This window comes from Equus quagga, chromosome 13 (genome assembly GCF_021613505.1).
Source record: "Equus quagga isolate Etosha38 chromosome 13, UCLA_HA_Equagga_1.0, whole genome shotgun sequence".
Classification (NCBI taxonomy): domain Eukaryota; kingdom Metazoa; phylum Chordata; class Mammalia; order Perissodactyla; family Equidae; genus Equus; species Equus quagga.
In genome coordinates this window covers 53,116,236-53,128,945 of record NC_060279.1, presented here as the reverse complement: position 1 = coordinate 53,128,945, position 12,710 = coordinate 53,116,236, and the positions used below count along the sequence as shown (strand labels likewise).

At 42.2% G+C, this 12,710-nt stretch overlaps 1 protein-coding gene across 2 annotated transcripts in view; it reads right to left on the bottom strand.

The window, feature by feature from the left end:
* Positions 1–12,710, bottom strand: part of NUP93 (nucleoporin 93) — a 102,101-nt gene that overhangs the window by 24,097 nt on the left and 65,294 nt on the right. For both annotated transcript variants that reach the window (XM_046682800.1, XM_046682801.1), the window contains exon 5: positions 9,049–9,177. In XM_046682800.1, coding sequence (XP_046538756.1) covers positions 9,049–9,177 — 129 coding nt within the window. The remainder of the gene's footprint in view (positions 1–9,048; positions 9,178–12,710) is intronic.

The window sequence follows — 12,710 nt, the reverse complement described above, 5'->3', positions numbered from 1 at the left end:
TATAAATATTCTCACCACGGTCTCAAGCTATCCGAGGTGCTATCAACTAGACTGCAAATTTTCTGAAAATTTAACCATAGGCCCTCATGAGCTGATTCTACCCTCTACTGCATATACACCTTTTCCCAGTCTCTGCTGCAGCTAGGAGTGGCCATGTACCCTAAGCTCAAGCTAATGAGAGGAAAGCACAAGTCTGGTAGTGTGTGTTGGGGACAGCTTCTGCTTTTCCTGATAAAGGGAGAATAAAAAGCCTGGCATGGCCTTTCAGCCTTCTCCCCTGAATGCAAATATGATGTCCAGAGCTGCAGCAGCCATCTTGTGAAGCTAAAGTAAGTGGATGTGCTACGGATGGCGGTATACAAAGACAAGGAGGTGCTGGGTCTCTGGTGGCACTGCCTAACAACTGAATTAATGCCAACACTCCTCAAACCTGCAGACTTCTTGTTAGGTGGGAAAAATAAATCCCTATTCAAGTCACTTAAACTCAAATTTTCTTTACTTACACCTGAAACACAGAATTACTGAAAACCACTATATTACAGTAAGAACAACAGTGACACTTATTGAGCACTTACTATGTGTCAAGCACTATCTTAATGTCCAGGTATTAACTCCACCATGCTATGAGATAGGTACTTTTATCCCATCAATTTTACAGATAAAGATACCAAAGCACACAGAAAGCAACTTGCCCGAGGTCACTCCAACAGGAAGCAGTGCAGGCACAGTGTGAATCTACAGTCAGGCACCACACTGCCTGCCGGGGCAGCCAGGGCAACTGTCCAAGGACGGCCAACAGAGAACGAGGGAGGGGAGTGCTTAGCAGTCCTGGCTCTACGACTCACTGGCCATGTGATCTTGACTGAGGATACCGCTTTGGAGCCCCAGTTTCTTCAGCCATAAAACAGGGGCAGTAATGCTACCCACCTCATAGGTCTGTGATGAAGATTAAATGGGGAGGAAAATAGTACTTATCTCACAGCACTGTTGTGAGCAATAAGCAGAAAGAGCTCAGCACAATGCCTAACACTTGGCCAATAAATGCTAGCTATTGTTATCACTTTTTAAACAAAAAATAAACCACCATAACGAACATAGGAATAAATCTTACATTGAACAACAATGGATAGATATGGACACTACAGAAACATAATGTAAAATATTTTACTTTGTGCTGGCTGGAAATTCTCATCTCATTTTTCTATGATAAACACATATTCCTCGTATGAACAGACACCATCACCAGCTCATTTTCCACTTCTGGATTAACTCTGTTTGGTCCCAGGAACACAGACTTGAGGACTATTCTACAAGGCAGCCACCCTTCTGGAACAGAACTAGCCATCTGAAGCTCATGAGCCTCACGTCTTTAAAAGGACAGAGCACCAAGCCTGTTAATTCCAGTAACCTAACTGGGGGTCATGAATAAACGAGGGGATGAAGAGGGGAACAGCATTAAAACATTTCTGCAAGGACAAAGTTGTTTCAGCTCAATATACATAAACAGCCTTGAGAAATATTTTCCAATACTAAAGACCTAATTTTTAAAATTATCCATTTAAAAAGTAGTTGGTTTTCAGCCTTCAAATTTCCATTTAAATTAATTTTGCCTAATGCTCTTGTTTTCAAAAGTACCTTTCCTTCATTTGCCCTTGGCCAAGCCTCTATTTCACCACACATAAAGTCAATTATCCATCAACAGGATGTGTACACGCACATTCCTGAGCAGAGAAACTGCAAACGTTCATTGGAATTTCCAAGCCGGGGCCTGCTTGAGGGCTGGGAAAGTAGATGCCAGCATGATGTGTGCAAATAACATTCCAGACTTCTCGGACCTCTGGGTTTCTCTGCACTGGGGCCTGACTGAACCATAGCAGGCATGACAGGAGCAGGGAATCAGAGACCAGAAAGGCAGAGAAGATGGGAGGGCAGGGCCAAAGAGGAAAACAAGGGGCTCACCGAGGGGTCTGGAGATATGTGGAGAAAGAGGCGCCTCTGGGAGCAGAGACACGAGAAGGGTCTTCTCATAGTAGATGGTGTTCCCAAAACAGCCATTCTAAGAGAGCATTCCAGAACAGGTAGGATATGGTTGGAGTGTGGCAGGAGGAAATTGCAAACTTTTATTAAATAACTACTTTGGTGCAAAGCATATGAGAGTTGAATAAAACTCTTTTCGCAAGGAGGGCACATTCTAGTTAGGGAAAAAAGAATGTAACTAGCACTCCTAGCAAAACAAGTCCAGAGTAAAAGGGAAATATGACGATATCATGGAAGGAAGAGAGTTTTTAAATTCTGAGCGTTTTGGCTTTATGTAAGCAAAAAGGAACCAAAGTGATTAATTTACAAGAGTTGCCTATAAAATCTGTACACAGAAGCTCAGTACTACTAGAAAAAAACACCAGCTGGGGAGCAGAAGACCTAGGTTCTCAATGCAACCCAACTAATGACTGTGTGACCTTGGGTAATGACATCTAATTTCTCTGGAGCCTCATTCTTCATGGCTAAAATGAGAAGAATACTTAGGCCATTTATACGACGAAACCTATTACAGCCACTAAAACATGACAGACACCTACATGCGCTAATCTAGAAAAAGCTCCAAAATAAGTTTTAAAAAAATCAAAACATAATGCTAAGTTGTAGACTCCAACATATAAAATGGTGCCACTTATGGAATAAATTGATAACAAACTGATCAGATGGACATATCCATGTAAATGTGCACATAAGTACCTGAGGGGACTGGAAGAACGTGCAGCATTGCACAGGCTGTTTGGGTGGCGGTGGAGGAGAGGGCAGAGTTCTCACATGTGGGTCTCTATGCCTCTCCTAGAACACTGTGCAAGAAGAAGGTGTTCACGTATGATAATCATGATGAGATAAGGAAGGGCCTGTTGAGTTGGGTTTTTAAAACTTCTTTTTGAAAAGAGCAGAGCACTTTCTATACTTGAAATTCTACTCAAACTTCAATATGTGAAACAAACCCACCCACTTCAAAACTACCAGGGAGCCATAAAATACAGTTTGGAATCATGTAGTCTGGAGTTTTTAAATTCAAACTCTATTGGTCTTTATTTTACTGTATTCCAATGAATCTAATACACCATTGTAAGAGAAAATGTTACTTATGTAGGAAGGAAAAATGCTGTCAATTAAACCATGACACATCACTGAATCGTGATTTCAGAGATGCTAAAATGTGGAAAAGATGTGTAACTGGGAATTGATGAAATATGGTATTAAGTCAGCTATCAAAATTAAAGACTATGTTCAACACACACTGTTCACACATCACAGCGTGGAATGTTACCACCATTATCTGTAATTATTAAGCTACAACTTAGCCTGTTGCTATCGAGCCTGTTGCTTGCCAGGCTAAGTCATTCTCTAGACAATACATTAAAGGAGCATCCAGTGACTGTGTCTAATACCAACACAGCCACTAGACTCCACTGAGGTTAGATAAATTCACCTTTAAATACTGTTTTAAAAGTGGGCTAAGATATGGCAACGACTCCCAACACTGCTCAAACCCCACGTGCTGCGATGGAGGCAGCGGGGCTCTGGGGGTGCTCTTCCTCACTGTGGCCAGGCGCAGGGACCAGGGGTCTCTTTCTTGCTTCAAAGCACATCCTTTTCATTCAGGCTACAATTTGAAAAGTTATTAACAATCTTTCAATTCCTACCTTTCTTTAAAAATTATACCTCCTTCTTCAATGACATCCTAAGGAAATTAATTCCCAAACTGAATTTATATGACTGAAGCCTCATTTCCCGTATTAAAACTTGCCAGGAACAGATATTACCAATGTGTCATTGTTCGTCTGTTATTGGAAGGCTTAGAGGAAAAATGTTTCTGGAATCACCACATCCTATTCATTTTTGCTTATATATATGTAAAAAAAGCCTCAAGCCTCTCTTTATATTAAATTATCCAAATTTGGACATTTTCCTTCAAATGTAAGGTCAATTCAAAATGATCGAAAGCCTTCTTCCTAATAATGATTTTAACAACCTTGTTCCTGACAATAAAGTGCCCAGAGAAGAAGGATATAGACAGCAAGTCAGAGTTCTTTATTTCTTCTATTTATACCCAAAGATTTTCTTTTCATTCCTACTGATACTTTCTAAATCAAAGGAAACACTTAAAAAGGGACAGATCCATATTAAAACGATTAAGATAGACTTAGTAATGTGTAGCTTACCAAATGCTAACAGCCACCACAAGCACCGCTGGGAGGCACAGAGCGTGCACTGCACACCGGCCCTGGCTGGGCGCCTCACCCACCGTCTATACCCCTGACGGCAGCTCTTCAAGAGCGGCCTTTATAAGAGAGGAACCCAGGCCTGCTGAATTCCAACACCTGTCTCTGGCCTTCATGCTCTGTGGTTTCCTATAAAGAGAGCAGAGAAAGCACCTGCCCAACTGGAGGTAATACCACACTTTTCCGTCATTTTGAAGAAAATTATAGGAAAAAGCCTGTAAAAACACGATTCCACATATCCACCAGAATGGTTAAATTAAAAATGACAAAAAACACCAAGGGTGGCAAGGATATGGAACAAATGGAATTCTCACATACTGCTGGTGGGAGGGTATATTGCTCCAGCCATTTTGGAAAACCATTTGGCAGTATCTGCTAAAGTTGAACATGTGCATGGTCTCTGACCCAGCAATTCCCCTTTTAGGTGCACCCGACAGAGATGCAAACATATGTTTACCAAAAGACACAGACAAGAATGTTCACAGCAGCACTATTTACAAAAGCCAAGAACTGGAAACCATCCAAATGTCCATCAACACCAGAATGGATAAACAGACTGCAGTCAGACTGCTCAGCCATGAGAATGAACGGTCTACAATGACATGCAACAACATACAGGACGTTAAGGAAAAGAAGCCAGAAGCAAGAGTACATGCTGTATGACTCCACTTACATAAAGCTCAAAAACAGGCAAAATTAATCTATGAGGCAGAAGTCAGGACAGTGGTTCCCTTGGTGGTGGCGGGGGTGAAGTAACTGGAAAGGCACACAGGGGGTTACAGCGGTGCTGGTAATGTTTTGTTTCTTCATCTGGGTGTATTCCATTTGTGATAATTCATTGGGTTGTATACTTATGATGTGTGTACTTTTCTGTACATATGTTCTATTTCAGGAAAAAAGTTCAAAAAAACAGCAACAAACAACAAAACCTACAAGGTTCCAGAAAATGGCAATTCCCTGGATGACCTAAAGAGAGAACCATTTGCATCACTTGCCAGCTTTTATAGCAAAGCTACCCACTCTGCTAGGTGTCACACCAGAGAACAGCAAAAGTATCAGTAACTCCCTTCCAAGGGGACTTGAGGTCAAGGAAGAAGAGTCTACTAAATAGACTAGTCTATTTTTAAGAGAAGAGCAATCAAGAAAGAACATCTCATTAGCAGCTTATAATTACTTCCAAATCCCAATACAGACCACAACCCAACCCATTAACATCATTTTAAAAAATGAAGTTTATAAAACCATGAGCTGTTCTACTTATCTGCCCAGACTCACGAGAAATCGAGAAAGAAACATTAGGCTGGTCAAGGGTTTTATACATTAGTTCTTCTTTCCCAAGGACTCTGATCTAAGTCTTTGAAGGCTTTGAGTCTAAGAAATGTGGAACAGGGTCCTTAATGAGTATTTTCCTAAGACAAATGACTTTAGCATCTATTTATTCAGGGACTAATTGAATAGAAAAACTAGTTTTTAAATCAGGAGCAAATTTGTAGATACGGGATATGTGAAGTTACTCTGCAGGCACGACAAACTGCCAAGCTACCCACCCTTGACCCAGACTTGAACAAAACGATGGTCTGGAAGCCAACATTCCTGGGTCTCACCAGCATATTGTGTGTCTCTCTGAGCCTCAGCTGTCCTATCTCTCGTGAGAAAAGAATGCTAGTTAGCCATAAAACAACTTCTGGGAAAAAGACTTATCATGAAGCATTGGCAATATTACTTGAAATGTCTAATATCATAATTTTTATAACATTACAATTTTTAATCTGCACTGCCAAATTACCTGAAACTACTTTTTCTGGAACAACAGTGGGATGGCCATTATGGGCCAGGTGCTTTCCATTATCACAAATCTTCCCCATAATCCCATTTCACCACTGAAGACACTGAAGGTCCGCAGGGTTAAATAATGTGGTCAAGGTCAGAACTAGTCAGTGGTGAAGCTAAGATCTGAGCCCCAGAGATGGTCTCTCCCCAACACAGAGTGGTAAATATGCGGCCACAGCTCCCCTGGCACAAGGGCAGACATCACTAATCAAGCAAGACACTCTTTCCTGCCGACCCCAGGATGCAGCCCCAAAATTTCTCTCAGGGAAGATCTCCAGGATACAGTAAGTGAAAAAAGCAAGATAAAGAACAGAGCAAACAGTAAGCTAACTTTTGTGTAAGAAGCGGGGGGATAAGAACATACAGTCTCATATCCTTGTATTTGTATAAAGAAACACTGTAAATATACGCAAGAAAGCAGTAATAGTGATTACCTCGGGGGGAGGCAGAGCGGGGAGGGAATGGGCTTTTGGGGACAGGGTATTTTAATTATTGAATCATATAAATATACTGCCTTCTTTTTTTTGGTGAGGAAGATTCGCCCTGAGCTAACATTCACACCAATCTTCCTCTACCTTGTATGTGGGATGCCTCCACAGCATGGCCTACGAGTGGAGTAGGTCCACGCCCGGGATCTGAACCTATGAACCCAGGCTGCCAAAGCAGAGCGCACCAAACTGTAAGCACTTGGCCACGGGGCTAGCCTCTACACTGCCTTTTTAAAAATTAGATTTTGGGGCTGGCCCGGTGGCGTAGTGTTAAGCTCGCGCACTCTGCTTTGGCAACATGAGGTTCACAGGTTCAGATCCCAGGTGCAGACCCAGCACCACTCGTCAAGCCATGCTGTGGAGCCGTCCCACATACAAAATAAAGGAAGACTGGCACAGATGTTAGCTCAGTGACAATCTTCCTCACAAAAAAAGAAAAAAAAAGATTTTAATGAGGAGAAAACTGTCAACTCAGCACTACCACCAATCAATGAACACTGGCAATTAAAAGAAACCCTATTTAACACATCCTCTGTAAAATCATAATCCCTAATACTTCAGTTAGCACAAAGTTAGCTAGAGCCAAATGATTTGTCTAACAAATAGTTCTCGAGCATCCACTATGTTCCAGGCACTCATCTAGGCACTGGCGATACAAGAGTAAACAAACAAAACTCCTTACCTTCATGGAGCTCACATCCCGCCGAGAGACACAAGCGACATAAAGACAGACAACATATACAGTGGTATGTGGGAGGAGGGCTAAGAAAAAAAATACAGCATGAAAAGGGGATACAAGGAGTGTTGACTGGGAAGAGGTTGGTTGGGATTTCAGCTGCGAAGGCCTTAGAAGGCCTCACCGACAGGGCACTGGGTGAATGTTTGAAGGGAGAGAGCCACGCAGTTATCTGGGGGAAGAGCATTCTAGGCAGAAGCAACAGGAAGCACAGAGGACCTGAGGCAGGAGAAGGCCTGCCAGCTCTGCTCAAGGAAGCTGTCAGGAGCTTGTCTGGCTGCAGCAGCAAGAGCACTGGGGAGAGGAGCATAAGGTGAGTTTGGAGAGGAGGCAACAAGACCAGAGCAGGTGAGGACTTAGAGGTCATGCTGAAGACTTTGGCTTTTACTGCAAGTGAGATGGGTGTCACTGGAGGACCCAAGCAGAGGAGTGAGATGACTGATCTACCCTGTGTTTTAATAGTGTCACTCTGGCTGCTCTGTTGAGAAGAGACTGTACAAGAGCAAAAGCAGGAAAACAAGTGTGGTCAAAAACCTCTAAGACGGTCTCCACACCCCCATCCCCTGGGACTGGAGCCCTGGAATAATCCTCTCCCCATGAGTGTAGGCTGGATTTAGTGGTTTACTTTGAACAGAGGGGATAGGAGGTGACTTTCGGGACTAAGTTATAGAAAGACTGTGGTTTCTGTCTCAAGAGTACTTTAGCTCTCCCTCAGATCCCTCACTCTTGCTCTGGGGGGAAAAGCTATCAGGCTGTGAGCAGCACAACAGAGACCCACAGGACAAGGAACTGATGTCCCTAGTCAAGAGCCAGAGAGGACCTGAGGCTTGCCAAGAGCCACATGAGTGAGTTTGGGAGTGATCTTCCCTGAGTCGATCCTTGAGATGAGGGTAGCCCCAGCTAAGACCTTGACTGCAGCCTCAAGAGACCCTGAGCCAGAAACACCCAGCTACACTAAATGCTTTTGTTTTACTACAGTTCGGAGTAATTTGTTACATAGCAATAAGATATCTAAAACAACCAGTTAGGAGGCAAGCTCAATAATCTGACCAAGAGATGATGGTGGTTTGGACTGGAGTGCTAACAGTGGAGGAGGTAAGAAGTGGTTAGACTCTGGGCGTATTTTGAGAGTAGGGTTAACTGAATTTGTCAACACGTGAGAGAGACTAGGTGGGAGAAGAAGATAAAAAGTAATCTGAGGTTTTTGATCCGAGCAAGTGAAAAACTGGACTTGCCATTTATAAAGATGAGAAACTCCGTGAGAAGGCTGGCGTGGGGGGCAGCTGCTATCATGACTCAATTCTGGACATGTTTAGCTTGAGATGGCTGCAAGACACCCAAGCAGAGCCAAGAAGGCCACTAGATAAGAGTTGGGTTTGGGGTTGTAATGTAAACTTGAGCATTCAGCACATAGATGGTATATAAAGTCACAAGCCCAGATGAGATCAACAGGGCAGTGACTGAGGGAGAGACAAGAACAGGTCAAGGATTGAGCCCTGGGACACTCAAACATCTAGAGGTTAAGGAGTTTGAGGAAAACTCAGCAAAGGAGGCTGAGCAGAAGCAGCCAGACACGGAGGAAATCCAGGCAAGCGTGGGCATCCAAGTGAAGAGTGTTCCAGGTGGGAGAGACTGATGAGCCGTGCCCAGACTGCCAGTGGGCAAGGAGATAAGCATTCTTTACCTCACATTTTTATTAATAGTGGTATATCTTTTGGACCCAACCTACCTCACTTTCTTGAGTAAAGTCAAGGGCATCTTCTCCTGATGCCAGCAGTGTGTGGAGAATTCGCTGTTTCACTTGCTCCCACTCGACCAGCATTGACTCTCGATGGTACTCCTCAGCCATGCCAAAGGTCTGTCAGAGAGGAGCAGAGAGAGATGACCCAGACAAAAGAACAAAGAACAGAGTTCCCTTTAAAGTTCAACAGAAATTCAAAGCCCCCAGATCTTCCATATTCCCAAAAATAGAGCAAAAACTATCTACTTTAAAAAATCTCCTTAAAGAATTTACTAACGACTGTTTGCTATATACTCCTTATTTCATCGAGTCTAACACATTTTTTAAAAAACTTAATTGTGGTAGAATACACATAATGTAAAATTTACCATCTTAACCATTAAGCGTACAGTGCAGTGGAAGTAAGTATATTCACGCTGTTGTGCAACCATCAGCACCACACATCTCCAGGACTCTTCTCATCCAGCAAATCTGAAATTCTATACCCATTCAACAGCAACTCTCCATTCCCTCCTTCCTCCAGCCCCTGGCACCCACCATCCTCTCTCTAGGATTGTGACTACTTCTAGGTACCTCACGTAAGTGGAATCACACAGTACTTGTCTTTTTGTGACTAGCTTATTTCATTTCATACAATGTTCTCAAGGTTCATCCACATTGTAGCATATGCAGAATTTCTTGACTTTTTAAGGCTGAATAATATTCCATTGTATGTATATACCATACTCTGTTTATCCATTCATCTATCCATGGACACTTGAGTTGTCACCACGTTTCAGTTATTATGAATAATGCTGCTGTGAACATGGGTATACAAACATCTTTTAAAGTTCTTTTTTTTTTTTTTAAAGATTTTATTTTTCCTTTTTCTCCCCAAAGCCCCCTGGTACAGAGTTGTATGTTTTAGTTGTGGGTCACTCTCTAGTTGTGGCATGTGGAACGCCACCTCACTATGGCCTGATGAGCAGTGCCATGTCCGCGCCCAGGTTTCAAACCGGCGAAACCCTGGGCCACTGAAGCAGAGCACACGAACTTAACCACTCGGACATGGGGTCAGGCCCCCGCTTTCGTTTTTTTAAAGATTTTATTTTTTGAAGTTCCTGGTTTTAATTTTGGGGGGGGGTATACACTTCTGGGTGTGTTGCGGGATCACATGGTAACTCTATGTTTTTGAGGGGCTGCCCCATTTTACATCCTCACCAACAACGCACAAAGCTTCCAATTTCTCTACATCCTTGCCAAAACTTTTCTGTTTTTCTTTTGATAGTAGCCATCCTAATGGGTATGAGGTGATATCCTGCGGTTTTGATTTGCATTTCCCTAATGATTAGTGATATTGAATATCTTTTCAGGCGCTTATTAAGACAAATATCTTTTTAAAATCTCTGAAATCAGGCTACATATTACAATTGATAGCATGTCATAGTTTAAATTGAAGTACTTTTTCTTTGTATTATGTAAAATGATGGATTATAAAGTCAATGGTATCTTAAGATTTAATAAGCATCTAAGATAACACACAAAAAAGATTCTCCCAGTGTCTTTATTTTTTTTAAGGAACAGTAAATATACGAGGAGGTAAATCATACAGTAAACATAACAGTAAATAACAAACATAAACAAAACAGTAAATCATAGGAGGAAGCAAACCAGTAAAAGAAAAAGAGAGCCTTCTGCAATTAGATTTCTTATCACTCTACTCAGTCATTCCTGAAAAGTCTGGCAAATCTCACTCCTGTCTACTGGTGACACTGCAGCCTGTTGCCAAACAAGGGCACTGAGAATGAAAAGACAAAAGAAAAAGAATGAAGGAAAGGAGGGAGGAAGGAAGGAGACAAAAAAACCTCTGAGGAGGAAATCAAAGCAACTTACAGAGATATACTGAATCATGACCATTCTTAGCCTATTGTTCTTTAATTGGCAGACCCAGCTTCCCTATCAGCTTAAGCCCACCTTTCAAAAAGCCATTTCATTTACAATCAGATTCGCATCTAATTAGGCAGCACCAAGGGAATGAGTATTAGTAATGCCTGCTTTATTTCTGGCAATGAAGATCATTTATACTGATAATATCCATACACACGAGCTTTGGTAAACTCTTAGAAAAACATACCTTTCCTACAAATGGGATGTTTGAGTATGCACCAACATTTACTAAAAAGTGAAAAAGACAGACACTAGACACACACAAAAATGATAAGGAAGAAGGCTGGCACACCTTGAAAGTTTGATTTCGGTCCATCTATCAATAGATCCCTTTTCTAATATGTATTTTGAAGACAGTGAGAAACAACAATCGCAAATTTTAAAAACAGTCTTCCACCTGGTTTTCTTCTCACTGAGAGTCAGGCAGAAAGGACCATTCCAGTCAGTCAGCCTGAACTGAAAAAACCCTCAGAGAAAAATCATCTTGTCTTGTTACATAGTGAACTTAAACATGAAAGCTATGCATTTTGAATAGACAGAAGTATGCTGGAACAGAAAGGTGAGGTGGGGGAAAGGGGAAAGGGTAGTTTCCCTGGAAAGTATCCAGAAATAGTGGACAAGTGAACCATAATTTCATCTAAAATTCTTCCTATTTAAGTAGCCAAACCAACCACCTCCTAAGCCTCAAGCCTCTCCCAGTAAGGGAAAATGGAGGGCCATGTGGCACAAAGATCAGAGCAGGGAGAAATAAGGAGGTGGGGGAAGGCTGGCATACCATACAGCTTTCTGTGCTTGCAACAGCAAGTGAGGCGCTGACTAAGCTGTGGCATTGATCCAAGACACCACAGTGTCACAAGAGTTTTTCTTAAAGACAAATCTTCTGGCTGATAAAGAACGGCAGAGTAGTAAAGGCAAATGAAGAAAACAGACAACTTACCACCCAAAGACACTGCTGAATGAGGACGGTGAGGGCAGACTTCCAGCATCATGTAAGGGTCAGAGCAACAACTCTGGGAATTAACTATCCCCTGTTAATTAGGCTGCTCACCTGTGTGCCAAGAACTCCTGCTTTGAGAACACAGGAAGTACTCTGAAAACTGGCAGCTTTCTGGGCTCAAATCCTCAGATACATCTGAGAAATATGCCAGGTTACTCATTTAGAAACAGCCCCACAACCTGAACGAACAGCACTATGGTTCCATTCATCATTAGTGTGATAAGGGGCTTCAAACAAAAATAAACGGCCCAACATTAAAATTCTCTTCCCTTGACCATGCCAACCCCAGCTTATCTTAATTACATTAGAGATAATGGAACATCCAATTTGTGGGCTAATCAGGGATGATCAGCCACTCATCTGCCCTATTCCAGCCTATTCCCTTTAGACGCACTCTGAAACACCAGATTAGGTGCAAAGAAGAATGTCAACTAGAGGAGTTAATGAGAGAGAATCAAGAGAGCTGTTCAACTAAGGCCTAAGAGAAGGACAGTGAGGATCTGAGGCGAGGTGGGAGGTAGGGAATAGCAGGGAAAAGGAGGAAAGAAACCCAAGGGAAAGAGAGAAGAGATAATCTGGAAGGGTGTGCAGAGGTCTAAAAATTAAAAGGAAGGTAAGACAAACCACAAAAAATGACAAAGCAATGAAGAAACTATAAACTAAATCAGAATCTTTCAAGTTATGTGCAGAAATCTATCTCTTTGAACACAGTTAAGAAAGGAAGGCA